This window comes from Salarias fasciatus, chromosome 3, assembly GCF_902148845.1.
Source record: "Salarias fasciatus chromosome 3, fSalaFa1.1, whole genome shotgun sequence".
Lineage (NCBI taxonomy): Eukaryota > Metazoa > Chordata > Actinopteri > Blenniiformes > Blenniidae > Salarias > Salarias fasciatus.
In genome coordinates, this window is record NC_043747.1 from 29,029,340 (window position 1) to 29,053,095 (window position 23,756).

Sequence of the window (23,756 nt, forward strand, 5' to 3'; positions counted from 1 at the left end):
CCTTTCGGTACAGCTGTGAACGGCTCCGGTTCGGACGGAACCAACACCGACTCTCCTAGCGACGGCTCGCCCGAGGACGGACCACAGCGGCAGGGCAGGGAGCACCGACACGGCCCGGCCCGGAGGAGGCGGCGGAGACGGGAGGAGCAGCTGCAGGATCGGCGAGAGCTGCAGCCGAGGTCCGTGGAGCTAACGATGCTAACAGGCTAACCGAGCCGGTTACCGGGACTGAATGCCCGAACCGGGTGAACGAGTGAAACCGGAGAGAAGCGCCGCTTCACCCCGACACACTCTCCCCGATAACTGGTCATTAAACCGCGATCAGCCGCCCGGAGCCGGAAGCTTCCGGAGCGAAATGCTACCTCTGCTCAGGATGCGATGTGCTTGTTTTTCTTAACAATTAGAATGTCCACGATGGATTTAAAACATGTGTGAATAGAATAGTTTAAGACGAAGACGGAAAAACCGACGAAGAGAGAAAATGTGAAAGAAACAAGCTGAGTTATTAGTGTAAATATGCATGTATGCATCAGTCTGCCTGCTTTCCTCTAGTATTGCGGCTAACTCCTATAGCATCAGGGCTATAGCGCCTTTAGCATCAGAGCTAACTCTTCTAGTATCAGGTCTTTAACTCTTTTAGCATCAGGGCTAGCTCCTTTAGCATCAGGACTGCATCTCCTTTAGCATCAGGGCTAACTCCTCTAGTATCAGGTCTTTAACTCCTTTAGCATCAGGGCTAACTCCTTTAGCATCAGGGCTATAACTCCTGTAGCATCAGGGCTATAACTCCTGTAGCATCAGGGCAATAACTCCTGTAGCATCAGGGCTAACTCCTTAAACATCAGGGTTATAACTCCTTTATCATTAGAGCTATATCACCTTTAGCATCAGGGCTAACTCTTTTAGCATCAGTGCTATAACTCATGGAGCATCAGGACTATAACAACTTTAGCATCAGGGCTATAACTGCTTTTAGCATTAGGGCTATAGTTTCTTTAGCATCAGGACTAACTCCTTTAGCATCAGTACTATAACTCCTTTAGCATTAGGGCTATAACTGTTTTTAGCAGCAGGACTATAACTCTTTTAGCATCAGGACTATAACTCCTTTAGCACCAGGGTTATAACTCATGTAGCATCCGTGCAACTCTTTAGCATCAGGACTATAAGCCATGTAGCATCAGGGCTAACTCCTTTAGCACCAGGGCTATAACTCATGTAGCATCAGGGCTAACTCCTTTAGCACCAGGGCTATAACTCATGTAGCATCAGGGCTATAGCTTCTTTAGCATCATGACTATTACTCCTTTAGCACCAGGGCTATAACTCATGTAGCATCAGGGCTATAACTCCTTTAGCATCAGGGCTATAACTCCTTTAGCATCAGGGCTATAGCTTCTTTAGCATCATGACTATTACTCCTTTAGCATTAGGGCTATAACTCCTTTAGCATCAGGGCTATAACTCCTTTAGCATCAGGGCTATAGCTTTTTTAGCATCATGACTATTACTCCTTTAGCATTAGGGCTGTAGCTTCTTTAGCATCAGGACTATTACTCCTTTAGCACCAGGGCTATAACTCATGTAGCATCAGGGCTATAACTCCTTTAGCATCAGGGCTATAGCTTCTTTAGCATGATGACTATTACTCCTTTAGCATTAGGGCTATAACTCCTTTAGCATCAGGGCTATAGCTTCTTTAGCATGATGACTATTACTCCTTTAGCATTAGGGCTATAACTCCTTTAGCATCAGGGCTATAGCTTCTTTAGCATCATGACTATTACTCCTTCAGCATTAGGGCTAACTCCTTTTAGCATCAGGGCTAGCTCCTTTAGCTTGAGGGCTATTTCTTTTAGCATCAGGGTTCTCTAGTTATCCTCATTGCTAACCCCTGTGGTCTCAGCTCACAGGAAGTGATGTCATGTTTGTTTCCTGCTGCCAGGTGATGGCGCCCACCCGGATGAAGCTTCGTGTGCGTCGCCGTGACAACGCGGCTGCAGGGGGAGGGGGCGGGGCTCCAGAGGAGGAGGAGGAGGAGGCGGTGCGCGGCCGGAGGAGGGAGAGCAGCAGGAGGAAGAACAAAGCCACGCCCCCCGCAGCCGCCGCCATCCCGGAGGCGTTGGCTGCAGCGGCGGCCGAGGAGACGTCGCCCGACTCCAAGTGCCCGATCTGCCTGGACCGCTTCGACAACGTGGCGTTCCTGGACCGCTGCCTGCACCGCTTCTGCTTCCCGTGCATCCAGGAGTGGTCGCACAGCAAGGCGGAGTGTCCGCTCTGCAAGCAGCCCTTCGCCTCCATCCTGCACTCCGTGCGCGCCGAGGACGACTTCAAGGAGTACACGCTGCGCCCGCGGCCCGCCGGCGGGGGCGTGGCCGCCACCGTGGCCATGGTGGCCGCCATGGCCACGGTGGCGAGGAGCAGCCACCAGATGAGGCTGACGCTGCGGAGGCACCGGGCGGCGGACGGGGGGGAGACCACCACGGCGGCGGCGAGAAGGCGGGGCAGGGAGCGGGGCAGGGCCCGGCGGGCGGAGGACGGGAGCGCAGGCGTGTGGGAGTGGTACCTGGATTCGCCCCCCCTCCCCCACCGACCCGCCGCCGTCATGGACGAGCCGGTCGTCCGGCCGGAGGCGCCGTCGGAGGAGCGGGGCGTCATCTTCGAGGGGCTCGCCGGCCTGGAGGGGGTGGAGACGCCGGTCGCCCCCGGAGACCGGGCGTCGCGGCGACTGATGACGCGCCTGGCGGCGAGGCGGCGGCTGCAGCGGGAGGGCGGCACGCCGCGGCGGCTGCGGGAGCGGGAGGCACTGGCCCTGCGCCGCGCACTGTACCGCTGCGGCGTTCGGGTCCGCGGCGTCGCCGGGGCAACCGGGGACTCGGCGCAGCAGCAGCGCGACGTGTCGGCCGATGGCTTCCGCCGGAGCCCCGCCCTCCTCAACAGGCTCCGCCCCTGGCTGCGGCGCGAGCTGACGGTGCTGTACGGCGCCCACGGCTCTCTGGTGGAGATCGTCCAGCGCATCATCACCGTGCGACTCGCCCGCCACGGGCTGGAGGACCTGCCCGCCATCGAGGACGAGCTGCGGCCGTTCCTATTGGCCCGCACCGAGCACTTCCTGCACGAGCTGGCGAGCTTCGCCCGCTCGCCGCTCGGCATGGACAGCTACGACCTGCAGGCGGTGTACGAGCCGCCGCCCGCCGCCGACGACCTGGACTGGATCAGCAGCTTGTCGGACAGCAGCTCCGTCATCGCCATCTCCGAGGAGGACGAGGAGGAGGCCGGCGGCGCCGAGGGGGCGGGGCTCGCCGAGGCGGCCGCGCCCAACGAGGACGGCTGCCTCAGCATGTCGGGCTGGGACGACGAGACGCCCGGCCCCTCCTACTCCTCCGCCACCGCCGACCAGTCCTGCTCCCTGACCCCGCCCGTAGGAAGCCCCGCCCCTCCGGAGGCGGGCGAGAAGGCGGCGGAGGAAGAGGAGTGTCAGATCGTCGGCTACAAGAAGCCCATCGCCGAGCGGACGCCCGAGCTGGTGCAGCTGTCGTCCGACACCGAGGAGGAGCGGCAGGAGGCGGAGCCGCACCCCCCAGAAGCCACACCCGTCCCCCCTGAAGCCCCGCCTCTCCCCCTCCTACCCACAATCCCTCCCTCCACTTCGGCGGCGTCCAGAGAAGAGGAGCCGCCACGGGAGCCGGGTGTCGGCGAGGAGGCGGGGCCACGGGCTCACTCCTGGTCGGAGAGTAGCCGTAACTCTGCGTGCACGCTCAGCCCGACCACGCCCCCCTCCGCCGGCGGCGGCAGCAAGCGGCGGCGGGAGACGGCCGGCTGGAAGGAGAAGAGGAGGAAGAGGAGGGTGAAGAAGAGGAGGAGGGGAATGGTCTACAGCCCCAACCGCTCGCTCTTCCCCGCCATGGCACGGCGCCACCGCCGCTCCAGCGGCGAGTCCAGCTCCCCGCCCAGCCCCGCCCCCTCCTCCAGCTGGGAGGTCTCCACCCTGTCCTCCTCTGACTCCTCGTCCTCCTCCTCGCCGCTCTCCTTCTCCCCGCCCCCGCCGCAGACTCCGCCCCCGCCCGCCGGCTTCCACGGCGAGAAGCCCGGCGGCAAGAGGAAGTACAAGAGCCGGCACCTGGACAGTGACACCAAGGACCCCACCTGGAGGCCCCGGAGGAGGCGCCGGGGGCGGGACGGCGGAGACAGGTGAGCGTCCCTCAGCCAATCAGGGCTCGGTGTTTGTAACGGCGATGCTGAGCCGGTTCTGCTCCTCCGCAGGAGGAGAACCAGGGAGGAGCGCAGCCCCAGCGTGGAGATCATCTACGAGGGCACCGTCGCCCCCGGCGACGCAAACCTGTCCGCCAACAAGCGGCGCCGCAGACGGCGCCACCGCACGCAGCGCAGCAGGTACGGTCACCTCGGCAACCACAGCGTGGTTCTCCCACCGGAACGTTCACACATCTCCAGCTTCTCCTGTAGCTCCACACTAACAGAGCAGCACCGTCAACGCAGCATGCCGCGACAGGCTAAGCTAGTGCTCGGCTAGTTTAATTCAACTCGCAGCCACGGGCGCGCATGTTAAGGTAGAGTAAGTCAACGGGTCGGCTACGTCTCCTGGTTCCTGAATGGGTCGGACACGTCTCCTGGTTCCTGAATGGGTCGGCGACGTCTCCTGGTTTAGGAATGGGTCGGCTACGTCTCGTGGTTTAGGAAGTGATCGGTTACATCTCGTGGTTTCCAAACGGGTCAGGTCGTCTCGTGGTTTAGGAAGTGATCGGTTACGTCTTGTGGTTTCCGAACAGGTCGGTGACGTCTCCTGGTTTAGGAACTGATCGGTTACATCTCGTGGTTTCCAAACGGGTCAGGTCGTCTCGTGGTTTAGGAACTGAAAGGTTACATCTCGTGGTTTCGGAACGGGTCGGTGACGTCTCCGGTCTTTGACGTGTCTCCTTGTCTTCTTCAGCTCTCCGGTCATCATCACCCTGGACAGCGACAGCAGCGACGGCGGCAGTCCTCCCCTCAACTTGTCCCTCCTCCCCCCGCTCCCGCTGATGCCCCTGGCCAGAGTGGGCGGGGCTCTGGAGGCTCAGATCGGCGAGCTTCCCGTCGACTTCCTGGACCGGAGGTCCGACGGGTCCGAGGTGGAGCTGGAGGGTCGCCACAGGGTCGTACGTTTGATTCCCAGCGACGGCAGCGAGCACGACGTGGACGTGGAGAACGTAGACGCGAGCGCCAGAGAAGGCATCGGCGATCGGTCCCTCGGCGTGCAGGGACCCACCGAAGCGGCCGGGGACCACCGGGACGGGACAGGACCAGGATCAGAAGAGGACCGCCCTAAACCTGAGGTGTCTGATAGGACCCCCCCCAGTGCTGCTCCGTCTGCCGCTATGTTCCCCCCCCTGTCCTTTGACCGCTGTTCCCCTGAGAGCAGAGCCCAGCGCTACAGAAATCCCTGCGAGGTCTCTCTGGCCCCCCAGCCCTCCGACAGGTGGTTCCCCCAGCGGGGGCCGGACCCGCCCGCCGGCCGGGCCGCCCTCGACTCCGACACTCCGCCCGAGGACCACGTCCAGCAGGGGGAGGGGGTGGTGACGCCGGGCCGGGACGTCCCGCCGCTCCTCCGTCAGGCCAGCCCCGTGCGGTCGTACGGCAGGAACACGCCGCCGCCGCTCAAACACAAGGACGCCGGGAGTCCCGCCTGCTCCCCCCTCGTCCTGGTCCAGCCCCCCGACGATAAAGTCTCCGCCCCCTCCTTCAGAGCCAGGCAGTCCTGCGCCCCTCAGAGCCCCGAGTCCGGTTCCCTCTGTCAGACCTCCACAGGGAGCCGGAATCAGACCAGGAGTCCCTCCGACGTTCGCTCGCCCCCTCACCCCCCGCTGGACCTCCACCCTGAGGGTCTGGGGGCTGCAGACGGACCCCCCTCAGTCTGTACCAGTCTCGTTCTTCCCGCTGAGGTGAACCACGCTTCCTCTCCCTCGCCTCCCGCCGCCCTGTCCACCCACCGAGACCTCCACCTGGAGCGGCCCCCCCGCCTCGAGCCCCACCCCCTGCCACTCTGAGCCCCCCAGGACCTCCACCGGAGGGGGGCGGACAGCCGACCACACGCCTCCGTGCAGAAGTGGGATACTTGCTGGACAAAGACTTTGAAGCTGTGTGGACACTTTGGACATGAGCCGGTCGGAGTGAAGCCCCGCCCTGCTGTCTGTGGACCTCGTCCTGGGACCTGCTCCTGGGACCTGCTGTAGACCTGTTCAACAGAATCCTCATCTCAGATTTTATTCAGTCCGGCCTGATTCCGGTTCTCCAAGCTCTGAAATGACTAAACACAGCCTTTCCCTGTGGCTGGGCCGCGGTTCTGCTGCCACCAGAGCCAGGAAGGTGTGCTGTTGACATGTTGGACAAATCGCTTAAAGACATGGCACATGTGGTTCTATTTTACTTTAACTGGACATATTCTGCTTTTTTCACTTAGTGAAGAGTTTCTTACAGCAGTGTGTGTTGCCGTGGCCTCATTATGACGTTCAGATGTGAAAAGTGTCTGTTTCCTCCCTGTCTTGCTGCACCGGTCCAGTTTGAGTTTCGTCCGCTTATCCTGAAATAAGCGGATTTAACTCCTCCCCCTGACTGTGCCCCCACCGTGTGTGTGTGAGAGAGTGGGCGTGGCCAGACCGGGAACCATCCTCAGAACCAGCCTGTTCTGACGAGGCTCCTCAGAGCCACTTTTTAGACCCTGAAACTCTGAACAAAGGATGAATTTGGGGCGAACAAACTTAAATACATCCTTTGTCCTCCTCAATCCTGTCGCCACGGAGGCTGAGGTCTCAGAGGCGGACTCACCCATCACCCAAGCTGAAGTCACCGAGGTGGTTGGTAAGCCTCGGTGGCAAGGCGGACGAGATTCACCCTGAGTATCTTAAAGCGATACTTCAACATTTTGGCAAATTGCCCTATCTCAGGCAATTCGGTAGTCATTTAGAACAGCCTACTTACTTTTTTTGTGAGGGCGAGCTGTTGTTTATTCAGCGGTGGGTCTGAGGAGAGCTTCACGGCGGACATAATGGAAGTGGATGGTACAGTTGCTTCCCTCGTCAAACTCATCAAATACACAATCCAACAACCCCAAAACACTCGGGTGGACACGTTATAATCCGCACTTTCACTACGCTGTGGAACACCAACAAATAATATTGTAGCGTTACGACATTGAAGCAAATACTGGGAACTACTTTTTCTTTTTAAATCACTACGCCCAGACGCCATGTTTAGTAAGTAGTTACGTCTTAGCAATCTTCGCAAAAAACGCTCAATCTCGTAATTTTGCATTAATATTTCACAGCGTAGTGAAAGTGCGGATTATAACGTGTCCACCCGAGTGTTTTTGGGGTTGTTGCATTGTGTATTTGATGAGTTTGACGAGGGAAGCAACTGTACCATCCACTTCCATTATGTCCGCCGTGAAGCTCTCCTCAGACCCACCGCTGAATAAACAACAGCTCGCCCTCACAAAAAAAGTAAGTAGGCTGTTCTAAATGACTACCGAATTGCCTGAGATGGGCCAATTTGCCAAAATGTTGAAGTATCGCTTTAAAGCTCGTGTCCGGAGTTTTGAAAGAGAGAGGTTTTTTTTAATCCAATGTCTGGAGGTTCGCCCTCCCTCTGCTTTCATGAGCGACCAAGCCACGCCCCTTTGATTGTGCACGCGAATTATCTGTCGGGTGAAAATGAGAGCCTCCGAGTCCTACAGCATCCTCCATGTTTAGCTGTTTACGGTGGATGTTCAGCAGACAGTGGATATATCCGAGGTGAGCGGGGCGGCTGCTGCGTTGCTAACTCTCCTCTGCTGGGCGAGCGGCCGTGCTCTCTGGCTGCACACAGTACGACAAGGCAGAAGCTCGAAATCTATTGACTGACGCTGACCGGCGCTTTTTCGGATAACGTGGGGGTCTATGAGACAAAGGCGGGGCTCATAAATAAATTTTTATATTGCTGTATGCTAATATTATAGTAAAGTATCGAACCAGACTGACACAGTTAAAGCTGGGGTTGACGATTTGAATGAGGTACATTTTTTTAAATACTGGTTAAAATGATCTTTATGACCCGATGGGAAGCAATTCATAGCGTGTTCTTAAAGTAGTTTGGAAAATATCCGCTATCTACAGCAGGAGTAAAATGGGACAAACAGCAACCAATAGTCTTGAGGGGACATCTTTTTTTAAACCAATCAAATCCCTTCGCCGTTCGACCTGCCCCCTGCGCGTACATGTACGCGTGCACTGACCCTGGTTCAGTGCGTGCGTAGAAGGACGGAGCGTCGTTGCAGAACGGCGGAGACGAATGTTTGGGGGTTCACTCACTGTTCAGTGCGCCATACCTTGGCGTTGTGCAAATAAAGAAAAACGAAACGAAGCGCTGAGGACAGGTTACGCCAGGAACGCACTGGACGCGGAAGTGCCGCGCGCACCGCACGCGCCGTGAACGTCTCTGCATCTCCGCTGCTAACGGCAGCTCCTCCAATGGGGTGGGAGCTGGGCGGAGCTAGCTAGGCGGAGCCTTGGGGAGATGCTACATGCTAATGCTAGTTTTCCAAGATCGCCAACCCTAGCTTGAAGCTCTGTTAAAAAATGATACATACGTTGGAAACGAACGGAAACTCCGGACACGAGCTTTAAGTCTCTGGATGTGCAGGGACTGTCTTGGTTGACTCGTCTCTGCAACATCGCGCGGCGGTCGGGGACAGAACCTCTGGATTGGCAGACCGGGGTGGTGGTCCCCCTGTTTTAAAAGGGGGACCAGAGGATGTGCTCCAACTATAGGGGGGTCACACTCCTCAGCGTCCCTGGGAAAGTCTATTCCAGGGTACTGGAGAGGAGGATCCAACCGATAGTCGAACCTTGGATTCAGAAGGAATTTCTAGGACAGAATTTCTAGGTGCAGCCAGGGGCCGGAGGGGGTCCGGTTCGGGGACCACAGGATTTCATCTCTGCTTTTTGCAGATGATGTTGTCCTGTTGGCTTCATCAAACCCGGACCTACAGCATGCACTGGGGCGGTTCGCAGCCGAGTGTGAAGTGACAGGGATGAGGATCAGCACCTCCAAATCTGAGGCCATGGTCCTTGACCGGAGGAAGGTGGCCTGCCCTCTCAAGGTCGGTGGAGAGACTCTGGCCCAAGTGGAGGAGTTTAAGTATCTTGGGGTCTTGTTCACAGTGGGGGACGGATGGAGCGTGAGATTGACAGGCGGATCGGTGCAGCGGCTGCAGTGATGCGGTCGTCGTATCGGTCCGTTGTGGTGAAGAGGGAGGTGAGCCGAAAGGCAAAGCTCTTGATTTACCGGTCAATCTACGTTCCCACCCTCACCTATGGTCATGAGCTTTGGGTCATGACCGAAAGGACAAGATCCCGGATACAAGCGGCTGAAATGAGCTTCCTCCGTAGGGTGGCTGGGCGCTCCCTTAGAGATAGGGTGAGGAGCTCAGTCACCAGGGAGGAGCTCAGAGTAGAGCCGCTACTCCTCCACATCCAGAGGAACCAGCTGAGGAGGCTCGGGCATCTGGTTAGGACGCCTCCTGGACGCCTCCCTGGGGAGGTGTTCCGGGCATGTCCCACTGGGAGGAGACCCCGGGGAAGACCCAGGACACGCTGGAGAGACTGTGTCTCTCGGCTGGCCTGGGAACGCCTTGGGATCCTCCCGGAAGATCTGGAGGAAGTGTCTGGGGACAGGGAAGTTTGGGCACCCCTGCTGAGACTGCTGCCCCGGTGACCCGGTCCTGGATAAGCGGTAGAAAATGAAAGGATGGAAACTTAAATACTGTTTTTGGGCTTCCGAGACTTATATGACGTGACTGAAAAATAGCATCATGTGTCCCCTTTTAAAAACGACAGCTATTAATGTTCTGGCAGAACTTAACTTGGCGTCATGTGAAAGGACATTTTGTAAATTTGTAAAGGTGCCACCCGTTCTGCCATAATATTAATTGCTATGTTGTTTTTAAGTAAAATAGAACCACATGTGCTTTGTTTATAAGCGATTTGTCCAATACATCAACAACACACCTTCCTGGCTCTGGTGGCAGCAGAACCGCGGCCCAGCGACAGGGAAATGCTGTATTGAGTGATTTCAGAGCTTGGAGAACCGGAATCAGGCCGGACTGAATAAAATCTGAGATGAGTATTCTGTTGGAACAGGTCTAGACCTGCTGTTAGGTCGTCCCAAGAGGAGGCCCCAGAAGAGAGTCCCCGGAGGACATCCTCTAGGACGAGGTCCGGGACTGCCTGGTCCCTGAAGGAACTGGTCCCTGGAGGACGTCCGCTGCTCTGGAGGGCTTTTCCGTCTCGGCTGAAGACATTGAGACGCTCTGCCAGGGAGGGATTCACTGTTCTGATCCCAGAACCGGCTGGAAGTGTCTCAGTGAGACCAGTCTCCTGGTCCTCCTGGTCCTCCTGGACAGACTCTCAGGAAAATCACTTTCAAGCAGTTTGAAGATGAAATGTAAGAAGAAAAAAACAAGAAAAGATTTTTCAAATGTTGAATTTACAAAAACAAAAAATCTCCCAGAAAACAAAGGTTGTCTGATGTATGAGCCATACTCTCTCTCTCTCTCTCTCTCTCTCTCTCTCTCTCTCTCTCTCTCTCTCTCTTCTGCACATTGGTGTTTTTCCACTTTCCACCTGTGGAGATGAGAAGACTAATTCATCTTTTCAACATAGCGGTCCCCAACTAGCGGTCCACGGACCAGTTCCAGGCCACAGAGAGAGAACAAACACTTTTATTTAAAAAACCACATTTCCATTTCAGGTGTTCTGCAATAAGATTTGGTTTAAAAAGCTTCACTTCCATCAGTGACCCGGGTTCAGGTCCTGTGAACCTGATCCTGGTTCAGGTCCAGGAAACCTGAGGACCTGTGGGAGTCCTGGAGGTGAAGGGATGAAGGCCAGGACCAGTTCCTGCCTCCAGAGGCGAAGACACACTTCTCAGGTGGTGCCGTCCTGTCTCTGTCCGGCTCGGAGGAACCGACTGGACCGGTTCTACTCCGGGATGCTGACTCTGACCGCTGTGATCAGAGTGTGTGTGTGTGTGTGTGTGTGTGTGTGTGTGTGTGTGTGTGTCCTCCAGCAGAGGGAGCCACAGCAGCCGTCCTGTCTTCACGGGGGGAGGTAATGAGTCTCGTGGGAGGACAGACGCTAATTAAGGAGATCAGTGTGTCTTTAATCAGCTGAGAGAGAGAGAAGGGTGAGAGAGGGATGGAGCATCGCAATATTGGATGAGTCCCGGAGATTTGGGCTTCCTGTCTGCAGCGACATAAGCCTGTGTCACTCTCTCTATTTCTGTTGCTCTCTCTCTCTCTCGCTCTCTATCGCTCTTTTTCGTTCTATCTGCTGTTTCTCACGCTCTCTCTGTTCCTCTCTCTCACTTTCCCCCTCTGTCTCTCACCCTCTCTCTCCCTCTCTTTAGCCACGCCCACATTCTAGAAGACTGCTGGTGTTCCATTGTTAGCACTGTTGCCAGGCAACACGGTGCACCGTCGTCATTGACAACCACCCCTTTGTGTTTCTCTCTCTCTCTCTCTCTCTCTCTCACACACACACATTTATCCATCTTGTGAAGATTTTCACACAAAAACAGATTGTTCGTTTCTCCCCTCTTCCTCCTCCTGCTCCTCTTCTTCCTCACCCTTTGTCTCTCCCTGTCCGTCCCCCCTCCCCCTCCTGCCTCCCTCTTCTCTCTCGCTTTGCTTCTGTTTGCATCATTTCTGTCTCACTCATCATTCCTGCCCCTTTGCCCCCCCCCCCCCCCTCCCCTCCCCTCCCCCCCCCAGGATGATGCAACCGGCTGACACCTCCTCGCCGTCCTTTGAGGAGTTTTTGCTGGATTCACTCCACCAGGGGGCAAACAACTTCCTCCACCCCATCCGCCCTGGGGTGGGGGGTGGGGGGGGGTGGGGGGGGGGGGGGGGGGGGGCTGGGGGGGGGGCAATCTTCATTTCAAGTGGCACCCTAAACCTGTTTCCATGACAACGGTGTAATCACAACTTTTTGAAAATGGCTCCCAAGGCGGATTTTCTGGAAAACCCTCTGTCTCCGTGTAGACGGAGCAACAAAACGCAACTTCTCCAAAACGCTGACTCTGTCTCCGTGGAAACGGAGGAAAACAAACGTCAGAGAAGCCACACCCACTGTGATGAGAAAAAACCTCTTTAATGGAGTCACAGCAGCGTCTTTACATTTTCTCCAAAAGTCTGTTGTTGAAACCCTGAAGACCTTCGAGGAACGTTCCGTCCTGGGCGCCAGTTCCTTCAACACGTCGCCGAAAAGGAACCGCAAACCAAAATTGAACCATCTGCACGTTCTAGTTCCTGTCTGGAGCTTCAGACCGGCCGGTTCTGCTCTCGTGCCCTTAGTCCTGAAGCCAGCCGAGCAACGGAACCTTCGCCTCCACAATAAATTAATACAAAAATAAAGTCACTCAGATGGTTTCAATAAGTTAACGTCCATTCAGAGTCCGTGATCTGGACCTGGTCCTGGTCCTGGTCCTGGTCCTGGACCTGGACCAGGACCAGGACCAGGTCTTCAGGGCATCTGACGGTTCCTGATGTTGTGGCGACTTCCAGGCGTGTTGGAAATGACGAGTGCTTCACATATGAACTGTTCTGGTCTCTTCCTGTTCGGTTCTCCCAGAGACCCTCCGGGTTCTCTGGGTTCTTCTGCTGCCTTTAAACTCTTCTGGTTCCTGTTTCATGTGGAACTACGGAACAGAGAAGACTGGTTCTGAGCCCTCCTCCGGGCCCCGGTCGGGATCTCTGGGGTTTCGGACTGAAGGTGCCGAGGAGGTCTTTGCTTTAGAACGTCGTTTTCAACGATTCACAATAAGAACCATCCAGATACAAAAAAAGGAACAAACCTGGAGGAGTGACTGCGCCCTGAGAACTTTTCATCAGAACCCCCCGGGAACCCGGCGGACTGCGGAGAACTCAGAACCAGAACCAGTCGCACTGACATGAAGGAAAGAAAAACAAGCAAGGTGCCTTGAAGGTTCTTGAGGAGGTAGACAGAAGACGGGTAACAGTGATGTGGTAGCTGTAGTCCTACAGTGGTGACGTTCTGGTCCTGGTTGGGAACAGTCCTGGACCCCTTCCTGCCGAGGTCGCTGGGTCTGTTCCGTTCGTTCCTTCTTTTCTCTGGAGGTTTCGTCAGCGTCTGGTTCGGGTCGGTTCTGCTGGAGTCCTGAATGTTCTCAGTTTGGCTACAGTGGAGATTGTATTTGTGGAGGAGGAGGAAGAGGAGGAGGAGCAGCTTCGTCACTGAGGTTCTGTTCGGACCGCGGCAGGTCCGGTTCTAAAACAGTCCAAGGAGTTTGAGAACAATCGGTTTGGTTTTTCACTGATTCTCATTGAGAACTTTTAGTCCAGATTCTGATCCGGCATTGAGATTCGCTTTCTGAGGAACCACATTCGTCACGTCGGAGTCAGAGGAGAACGTTCTGTCAACGGTCGTCCTCGATCGGAGGAGAACGTTCTGTCAACGGTCGTCCTCGATCAGAGGAGAACGTTCTGTCAGCACTTCTAGAGTCCAAAACTTTAGATTTTACCAAAAACTAGTGGAGATCAAATTTCCTGGTGATCGTTCGGAAGAATCTGACACTTCAACATTGTTTCTCTGAAGTTCTCGAATGTGGAACGTGGAGATGTAGCGACGTAACGCTAACTCCCGAGCAGCGCTATCGCCAGGCTGATATCGTTGCCATAGCAACCCTCGGAAAACGGGGCAAAGAGGCCGTAACCGTGGCAACCGCCAACGCGGCGAGCCGACCACAACCTCGGGACGGTGGCGGGTTCCTCCTCCTCCTCCTGGAGCAGACCTGTCCTGGTCCAGACCCGAGACCATCAGAAGAACCAGCGGAACGCCTCGCCGGTCGGGACGGACGGCGGCCGCTGGAGACACAAGAGCAAGAACAGAGAGAGAGTTCCGTCAAAACTCGACGGCAACACACAGGAGAGGTTCTCCTGAAAGTTGTAACTGGTTTCAGCCAGCCTGTGAGGAGCCGGTCCATCCAGTTCCACAGAGAGAACCGATAAACTGGTAAAGGTTCTGTACCGAGGGAACCAGAGTTCAAAGCCAAACTGTTTGAGAAGAAGAAGGAGGAGGAAGAGGAGGAGAAAGAGGAAGAGCAAGATGAGGAGGAAGAGGAGTGGAGGTGATCGGCTGCTTCTATCAGAAAGTTTCAAAAGTGTGACTCTGACAGGTCGACTTCAAAGAACAGAAGGATGAGGCAAGAGGATGAAACCACCTGCACACACACACACACACACACACACACACACATACGCCGTGCTGTCGCTTTCCGTTAGCCTCCGCAGGTCCAATTAGCGCGTAATTGAGGAAGATTATGGTGGCTAATTCAGCATCTCACACACACACACACACACACACACACACACACACACACACACACACACGTGCTGTGCTGAGGTGTGTCCTCACACAAATGCAGAGAAGGGAATAATTAGTGCCTCTGTGTGTGTGTGTGTGTGTGTGTGTGTGTGTGTGTGTGTGTGTGTGTGTGTGTGTGTGTGTGTGTGTGTGTGTGTGTGTGTGTGTGTGTGTGTGTGTGCCTGTGCGCGCGTGCATGTCTGTGTGTGTGTGTGTGTGTGTGTGTGTAAGCGAGACAGAGATCTATGGAGTCATCAGTGAGGTCGAACAGAGCTGTCAATGAATTATTGATCAGCACTAATTCTCACCACACACACACACACACACACACACACACACACACAGACACACATGCACACACACACACACACACACACACACACACACACACACACTCTCAGCAGTAGATAGCATAAATATTCTCCTCTTCCTTGAGCTCTCCAGCTCGCTTTATCACCGTGAATCAGTGGAGTGTGTGTGTGTGTGTGTGTGTGTGTTGGCAGATTGCCAGACCTCAGCAGGGACCGGGCTCTCGCTTTTCACCACCCACCATCTGCACACACACACACACACACACACACACACACACACACACACACACACACACACACACACACACTTGTAGTATTTAACCAGAAGACCAGACACAACAGTGTGTGTGTGTGCTAACAGTGACACCAGCGTGTTGGCGTCAAACCCCGGATGGACACACACATGCCCACACACACACACACACACACACACACACACACACACACACACACACACACACACACACAGTTCATGGAGCAGAGACCTTAAAGAACCCGGGGTCCTGACACAGCAGAGAACCGAAACGTTCTGTTAGGAACCAGTCACCTGTGTGCGTGTGTGTGTGTGCATGTGTGTGTGTGTGTGTGTGTGTGTGTGTGCGGCCCCTCACCTCCAGCATCCCCCCTCCCCCTCCGGGTTTCTTCTTCAGCTCCTCACACTTCCTGAACTTGCAGATCTGGTGACCCGTCTTGCGGTTGCGGCAGGACGAGCATACGCCGCAGTTGATGAGGCGCCGGCACGGTCCGCACACCCCGCAGCGCTTCCTCTTCCTCTTCGCCACCGTCCCCGAGGAGGAGGACGAGGAAGAGGACAGGGAGACCCCGCCCCCAGTCCCGCCGGCCGCCGCCGCCGCCGCTGCCGCCGTGGCCACACCGGATGACGAGGGCGAGGAGGAGGAGGGGCAGGGGGAGGAGTTAGTGTGCTGCTGGCAGTCCGTCAGCGCCCGCTGGCCGCCCGTCATCTGGAAAGCGCTGCTGGCGTCCGTTATCCCGCCCCCCGCCGACCCCATCGCCATGACGATGACCCCAGGGGGTAATCCAAGCCCCCCCAGGAAGCTGCCACCCATAACCCCGCCCCCATTGCCGCTCCCTCCCTCTGACAGGCCCATCATGTCCGTGTGGGCGTGTCCCTGCTTGTTCATGCCACCGCAATCTGCCCCGGCGCCGTACCCGGGAAGGAAGTTCCCGTTGCCGGGCGCCATGGGGTGATGGTGCGCGGCTGCCTGTGCGACAGGAAGTGAGGTTGTATGTCCGTGCTTCTCAGATCCTCCCCCCTCGCCGCTACCCCCGCCTCCCCCACCTCCGGCCCCGCTGCCGCCCTGGTGCGCGGCGGTCCCGTGGGGGTGCGGGGAGGTCATGTGCCCGGGCGTGGCCGAGGAGTGGTGGTGGGCGTGGTGGGGGTGGTGTGGCGCCGGCGCAGCGGCCACCGGCTTGGGTCGGCCCCAGAACACGGCCGCCGGATGGTTCATGTTCATGTTCATGTTGTCGTGGCAGCCCCAGGGTGCCGTCGCCATGGCGCCCAGCCTGGCGGCGGTCGGGGGGAAGATGGGAGCGGCGGCCGCCAGCCGGGCAGCGAGTTTGGCCGACTGAGGGAAGTTTGTGACGTTCATGTTCATGTTGACGTTGGTCTTGTAGAAGTTGGCGATAGACGAGCGGTAGCGGTCCATCTCGGTGGTGTAGTCCAGCATCGGGGCGAGACTCGAAACCTGCAGGGGGCGACAGGGTGCAACGGGGTTACAACGGGGGTGGAAGGGGGGAGGTGCAACAGGGGTACAAGGGTTACAAGTGGGGGTGCAAGAGGGGGGCAGCAGGGGTTTAAAGAGTACTACGGGGGTGCAAGGGGTACAAGGAGGTGCAAGAGGTTACAATGGGTACAAACAGGATTACACCAGGGGTTCTTGGGGTGCAAGGAGTTAAAGGGGGTACATGGGAGGCACAACGGGTTACAACAGGGGTGCAAGGGGATACAATGGATACAAACGGGATTGCAACAGGTACAACGGGTGCAACAGGGATAAAACAGGGACAACAGGGTTACAACAGGGGTACAATGGGATCACGAACAGGGTAGAGAAAGGCTGGGTCCTGGGCCGAGGCTCCTGTAGACCTCCACCTCCTCAGGACCGAAGTCCAGCTCACCTGTCCCTGTCCACCGTATCCGTGGTGAGTCGGATGATGGTGCGAGGGGGCGGAGCTTCTCTGGAGCATTGAGGAGAGGTCACTCTCCACGCACACGCCGCTCGTCATGCCCGACATGGCCTCAGGCGGGCTCACACATACAAACACACGCACACGTGCGCACCCACGTGTGCACACCAGGTAGACGAGGAGGTCGGCGAGCAGCTAGCGTAGCAGTTTCTCTGCGAATGAGAGGAAAGCGAATGAGTGAGCAGATTCTCACTCACTGGATGGAACAGCCCGCCTTCCTGCTGGAGGTCCGAGGTCAAGCTCTGTTGTACCGCTGAAACAGTTCCTTCATCCCCCACGACGTGTCGCTCAGTTTCAGTCTCAGTCCGGTCCAGTGGTGCTCTCCAAAACCCCGGAGCCGACTGTCCAAAATGTCAGACTGTCCTCAGCAACGCCTCGAGCTCAGGGCAGCAGCCGTCAGAGCCGGTCCCGAGAGACCGCCAAGCTTCCGGACGACACACGGAGTTGGACTCCGAGGCGTCAGATGGAGAGAGTCTACGTTCCATACGTCGGGCTCTGAGGCGTTCAACACCAACACTTCTAGATGTACTTCGCTTTCTTCTTTTCAAGAAGCTTTTTTTCAGCATACCTTGACATGTTTGGACAGAGTTCTCCCGTCTTCTTCAGAAATGTGATCTGGTGTGACGCCAGCAGACAAAAGAACTGTCGCCCGACAGCACCAGATGACGTTTCCGAGGGAGGCCGTCCAAACATGTTGTTGAAAAAAACCTGTTTGTCTGAAAAGAAGAAAATCAGACAGCATGACGGCTGGACGTCACTGCGCCAGACGTTCAACCCCCCTGGACACCGCGCCGCAACACCGCAAACTCCAGAGGATCCAGCCTCAGGACTTCTCCGGAGCGTCAAAACGCACTGCTGCTTTGCCAGTTTGGGTGACGGGCCGTCACTCTCCAGGCACCGCGCCTTCACCGCCACGTTCAGGTCCGAGGAGTCAAGGTACTTCCAGCAGCGGCAAGGTCCCAACATGAACCCGTGACCCCGAACAGCTCGGACGTCCCGGGGTGCGAGACACCTTCAGACCCCGCTCAGATCTGGCCTCGAGTGCCTTGGGGTGTCTGACGAGAGTGAGAAGCTGGCGTGAAGCAGTCACCCAGGACCAACCGGACCGAGACACCCGGCGGACCGAGACACCAGGCAGAATGAGACACCGGGCGGACCGAGACACCCGGCGGACCGAGACACCAGGCAGAATGAGACACCGGGCGGATCCTGAGGAAGCCATGACCCCAAACGAATCCAGACCTCCGCATGTCCGAGACACCCGGCAGACCCCAAGGAAACCGTGACCCTGAAAACACCTGACGGACCCTGAGGAAGCCGTGACCTCAAGCGGATCATGGCGTCCGGCGAGCGACCCGCCGGTTGGCCCCTGACGAAGCTATGATTTGGAACAACTCAGGAGCAAGATGAAGAGGAGAGTTTTAGAGCAGAGAAGAAGAAAGAGGTGAAAAAAATATATAAAAGTGTAATTATATACACTGACAGGACTGACAAGCTGACCTTTGACCCCTGCGTGCACGTGCACAAACACGCCTGAACAAACCTGCCTGAAAAGCCTGATGTGTGTATGTGTGTGTGTGTGAGTGTGCGTGTGTGTGTGTGTGTGCGTGTGCGCACAGCTAGCAGCCTTTCAAAATGTGTGGGAATGAGTGTGAAATGTGTGCTGGTGTGCACGCCGTCGTGCACGCGAGCGTGCACAAGTGTGTGCGCAGAAAAAGGAAAACAAACGCCTCGACGGGAGAGCGCGCGTGCGGAGCTGGTGTGAAAATGCGTGTGTGTGTGTGTGTGCGTGCGTGCGTCGAGCGTGCGTGCGTGTGTGTGTGTGAGTGTGTGTGCATCCTCTCGCTCCCACACCACCCTCCCCTCCGCCCCCCTCCCCCTCCCCCCTCCTCTCCCCCGAGGCGTAACTAATTACCCTGTCTGGTCAACCGGGCGGCGCGAGCTCCGACAGAAGGTCACGGTGGCCACCGGCCGCGAGGGGAAGAACGGCTCTCCCCACGCGACACATTAACACCCCCTCCCCCCGCAGGCACGGCGCGGAGGGGAGGGGGGAGGGGAGGGGAGGGGGGAGGGGAGGTGGTGGTGATGGGGGGGAGGGGGGGTCAATGAGGGAGGAAAAAAAAAAGAGCCGATAAGAACCGATAAATACCGTGAACGCAGCATGCGGTCCGACCGAGAGAGAGGAGGAGGAGGAGGAGGAGGAACCCAGAAGATGGACGGCGCCGCCGCCGCCGCTGGTACTTACCGGGCCCGCGAGGAGGAGGAGGAGGAGAGGAGGAGGAGGAGGAGGAGGAGGAGGAGGAGGAAGGAGAGGAGGAAAAAGACCGTCTGGGAATTAGCCCGCCACGGATCATGGCTGGCGGGGAAGGAGACAGAGAGAGGAGAGGAGGAGGAGGAGGAGGAGGAGGAGGAGGAGGAGGAGGAGGGGGGAGAGAAAGGAGCACCGGGAGGGATTTGTCGGTCTGTTGGTACTGAGGAGGAGGAGGGAGGCGGGGGAGCTGGGGGGGGGGGGGGGGGGGGTAACGGATAACGGGGGGCGGATGGATAATCACCTGGGCTTGGCACGAGTGAGCGCGAGGCGGAGAGGGGAGGGGGAGGTGATGGAGGGGGGAGGGGGTGGAGCTGGGGGGTAAATTAGCCCGGTCGAAGCGAGGAGGAGACCCTGCGGGCGGGGGGGGGGGGGAGCTCCAGGAAAGAGACACACACACCGCCACCATGGGAGGGGGTGAATAATGGCGGAGGTTATGAACGGATACGTTCATCGTTCTCGCGACGCGGCGGAGGGTGTGTGTGTGTGTGTGTGTGTGTGTGTGTGTGTGTGTGTGTGTGTGTGTGTGTGTGTGTGTGTGTGTGTGTGTCAGACAGCTCGTGCTCTCCCGCCGTTAGCAGCGTGCCGTGCTTGCGGGGTGGTTTTGTGTGTGTGTGTGTGTGTGTGTGTGTGTGTGTGTGTGTGTGTGTGTGTGTGGTGGAGGGGTGGTGGAGGGGGGCGCGAGGCGTGAGACAGAGCATCTGATTGGCTGGCTGCCTGTGAAGCGCGGGAAGGAGAGGGAGTGAATGAGAGGCTGCTTTCTACAGTTTTACTCAGTTTTGTTGGATTCTCTTGTTTTTCTTCCGTTTTCTATCGTGTCCTTGTCTTTTGTTTTATTCTTGAGTCGTTTTCCTCGACTATTTTTAGAGTTTTGTACTTTTGTATTTCTATTTTCTATGATTTTTCTTTAGTTTTTTTCTATTTTCAGTTCATTTTTTCTCCATTCAAACAAACTCCGTTACTTCAAGGGATTTCACTGAGAAAGAGGAGAGGAGACGAAGAACTCTGCAGAACCAGACCCTGAGGAGACTTTCTGTCGAACCAGACCCTGAGGAGACTTTCTGCAGAACCAGAACCTGAGGAGACTTTCTGTCGAACCAGACCCTGAGGAGACTTTCTGTCGAACCAGACCCTGAGGAGACTTTCTGCAGAACCAGACCCTGAGGAGACTTTCTGCAGAACCAGACCGTGAGGAGACTTTCTGTAGAACCAGACCCTGAGGAGACTTTCTGCAGAACCAGACCCTGAGGAGACTTTCTGTAGAACCAGTCCCTGAGGAGACTTTCTGTAGAACCAGACCCTGAGGAGACTTTCTGCAGAACCAGACCCTGAAGAGACTTTCTGCAGAACCAGACCCTGAGGAGACTTTCTGTAGAACCAGACCCTGAGGAGACTTTCTGCAGAACCAGACCCTGAAGAGACTTTCTGCAGAACCAGACCATGAGGAGACTTTCTGTAGAACCAGACCCTGAGGACACTTTCTGTAGAACCAGACCCTGAGCAGACTTTCTGCAGAACCAGACCCTGAGGACACTTTCTGTAGAACCAGACCCTGAGCAGACTTTCTGTAGAACCAGACCCTGAGGAGACTTTCTGTAGAACCAGACCCTGAGGAGACTTTCTCTAGAACCACACCCTGAGGAGACTTTCTGCAGAACCAGACCCTAAGGAGACTTTCTGTCGAACCAGACCCTGAGCAGACTTTCTGCAGAACCAGACCCTGAGGAGACTTTCTGTAGAACCAGACCCTGAGGAGACTTTCTGCAGAACCAGACCGAGAGGAGACTTTCTGCAGAACCAGACCCTGAGGAGACTTTCTGCAGAACCAGACCGTGAGGAGACTTTCTGCAGAACCAGACCCTGAGGAGACTTTCTGCAGAACCAGACCATGAGCAGACTTTCTGCAGAACCAGACCCTGAGGAGACTTTCTGCAGAACCAGACCATGAGGAGACTTTCTGCAGAACCAGACCCTGAGCAGACTTTCTGTAGAACCAGACCCTGAGGAGACTTTCTGTAGAACCAGACCCTGAGCAGACTTTCTGCAGAACCAGACCCTGAGGACACTTTCTGTAGAACCAGACCCTGAGGAGACTTTCTGCAGAACCAGACCCTGAGGAGACTTTCTGCAGAACCAGACCCTGAGCAGACTTTCTGCAGAACCAGACCCTGAGGAGACTTTCTGTAGAACCAGACCCTGAGCAGACTTTCTGCAGAACCAGACCCTGAGGACACTTTCTGTAGAACCAGACCCTGAGGAGACTTTCTGTAGAACCAGACCCTGAGGAGACTTTCTGTAGAACCAGACCGTGAGGAGACTTTCTGTCGAACCAGACCCTGAGGAGACTTTCTGCAGAACCAGACTCTGAGCAGACTCTCTGCAGAACCAGACCCTGAGGAGACTTTCTGCAGAACCACACCCTGAGGACACTTTCTGTAGAACCAGACCCTGAGGAGACTTTCTGTAGAACCAGACCCTGAGCAGACTTTCTGTAGAACCAGACCCTGAGGACACTTTCTGTAGAACCAGACCCTGAGGAGACTTTCTGTAGAACCAGACCCTGAGGAGACTTTCTGCAGAACCAGACCCTGAGGAGACTTTCTGTAGAACCAGACCCTGAGGAGACTTTCTGCAGAACCAGACCGTGAGGAGACTTTCTGTCGAACCAGACCCTGAGGAGACTTTCTGCAGAACCAGACTCTGAGCAGACTCTCTGCAGAACCAGACCCTGAGGAGACTTTCTGCAGAACCACACCCTGAGGACACTTTCTGTAGAACCAGACCCTGAGGAGACTTTCTGTAGAACCAGACCCTGAGCAGACTTTCTGTAGAACCAGACCCTGAGGACACTTTCTGTCGAACCAGACCCTGAGGGGACTTTCTGTAGAACCAGACCCTGAGGACACTTTCTGTAGAACCAGACCCTGAGGACACTTTCTGTTGACCCAGACCCTGAGCAGACTTTCTGCAGAACCAGACCCTGAGAAGACTTTCTGTAGAACCAGACCGTGAGGAGACTTTCTGCAGAACCAGACCCCGAGGACACTTTCTGTAGAACCAGACCCTGAGCAGACTTCCTGTAGAACCAGACCCTGAGGACACTTTCTGTAGAACCAGACCCTGAACAGACTTTCTGCAGAACCAGACCCTGAGGACACTTTCTGTAGAACCAGACCCTGAGGACATTTTCTGTAGAACCAGACCCTGAGGACACTTTCTCTAGAACCAGACCCTGAGCAGACTTTCTGTAGAACCAGACCCTGAGGACACTTTCTCTAGAACCAGACCCTGAGCAGACTTTCTGCAGAACCAGACCCTGAGGACACTTTCTGTAGACCCAGACCTTGTAGAACCAGGCTCAGAGGAGACTTTCTCCAGAGCCAGGAAACCGGCCCTCTCAATGAAGTGATCCGGGCTGAGTCCTGTGAAGTTGAGCGCAGTTCGGACTGAAGGTCTGTCTCCATTTCTCAGGTTCTGGTCTTTAGTCCACAGTCTTCAGAGGGTTTTTATCTGCTGGAGGTCAGTTCTAACAGGTCTGGGATAGAACCCGCTGGTTCTCGGTCACAGAACTGTTGGAACAACTCGCTGGCCTTCGAACAGGATGAATGTTTCCTGACGGGATCTGCTGTTTCTGAGGCCTGGAAGGGATTATCAGTCCGATTGTTTCCTTTCTAGGTATGTAGTTCGTCTGTGACGCCAGTTTGTGTTCATGCTTTGTTTTTACATTTGAATCTGTTTGCTTATTCTGAATATCTGTGTTGCTGGTTCTGTTTGCTCATTGTTCTTTGTCTCTGTCCTGATCTTGTTCTCTCTCTCTTGAGCCTCCTCTGATGGTCTGGTTCTGCAGAAAGGTTCTCCCTGTTGAGGAGTTTTCCTTTCCCTCCTCTCCTTGCTCATGTGGAAGTTTCCTTTCTTTCTCTAAAGTGGCCTCAGATGACTGTTTCTGTATTTAGTGTTTCATTAATAAATTGGAATTAAAACTGTCTTTGTCTTTTAATTAAAAGCAAACAGAAAAATTAACTTTAATAACTGTTGTTAGCTATTCTGATGTCTATAAAATGTGTGATGGAACTGTCTGCATCAGCTCGCGTTGGTGGTATAATGGTCAGCATAGCTGCCTTCCAAGCAGTTGATCCGGGTTCGATTCCCGGCCAACGCAGAGTCACTTTTTCCCCCGGTGAACATTTAAGATATTTCTGTTAGGACGGTCTAAGAATCAAAGAACGTATTTTCATGTCTAAAAGTCCTTCTGAGTGACGATGTCTGTCTGTATTTCTATATCTATGTCCGTGTGTGTGTGTGTGTGTGTGTGTCCCCTTGTTGCTAGGAGCGGTTTCCTCAGCTCACACGCTGATTGGCTCCCAGCTCAGTCCCCCCAGCCAATCACAGCAAGGAGCGTCCGTCACGTTCGCAGCAGAAACCGGAAGTGTTTGTTGTAATTAATTTACAGGATTATTACTTTTCTCATTTATTTAAAATAATCAATATAAAAACAGTTTTTGTTTCTTTCTTCTGTTC

The 23,756-nt window shown here is 55.7% G+C and overlaps 3 protein-coding genes and 1 non-coding gene across 5 annotated transcripts in view; 3 read left to right on the plus strand and 1 right to left on the minus strand.

Moving 5' to 3' along the window:
- Positions 1-6,797, plus strand: toporsb (topoisomerase I binding, arginine/serine-rich b). The gene is made up of 4 exons (XM_030119780.1): positions 1-179; positions 1,946-4,191; positions 4,264-4,392; positions 4,949-6,797. The coding sequence occupies exons 2-4, from the start codon at positions 1,949-1,951 to the stop codon at positions 6,039-6,041; spliced, it is 3,465 nt and encodes a 1,154-aa protein (XP_029975640.1). The 5' UTR covers positions 1-179; positions 1,946-1,948; the 3' UTR covers positions 6,042-6,797.
- LOC115408860 (vegetative cell wall protein gp1-like) overlaps positions 5,581-23,756 on the plus strand; it is a 27,679-nt gene continuing 9,503 nt past the window's right edge. The window contains exon 1 of the mRNA XM_030119822.1: positions 5,581-5,588. The gene's annotated coding sequence lies outside the window, so the exon portion shown is untranslated. The remainder of the gene's footprint in view (positions 5,589-23,756) is intronic.
- On the minus strand, positions 12,565-15,980 carry LOC115409387 (CXXC-type zinc finger protein 4-like). 2 transcript variants are annotated; one of them, XR_003933943.1, is made up of 3 exons: positions 15,334-15,980; positions 13,071-13,912; positions 12,942-12,973 (listed from the first exon to the last, which is right to left on the minus strand). XR_003933943.1 is itself a non-coding variant. In XM_030120554.1 (2 exons), exons 1-2 carry the CDS (start codon positions 15,922-15,924, stop codon positions 13,865-13,867), a joined length of 639 nt encoding a protein of 212 aa, XP_029976414.1. In that variant the 5' UTR covers positions 15,925-15,980; the 3' UTR covers positions 12,565-13,864. The 2 variants fall into 2 exon arrangements, 1 of the variants encoding a protein (XP_029976414.1); XM_030120554.1 differs by having other exon boundaries at positions 12,565-13,912.
- On the plus strand, positions 23,326-23,397 carry trnag-ucc (transfer RNA glycine (anticodon UCC)). Its single transcript has one exon. It is a non-coding gene; the product is annotated as a tRNA-Gly (tRNA).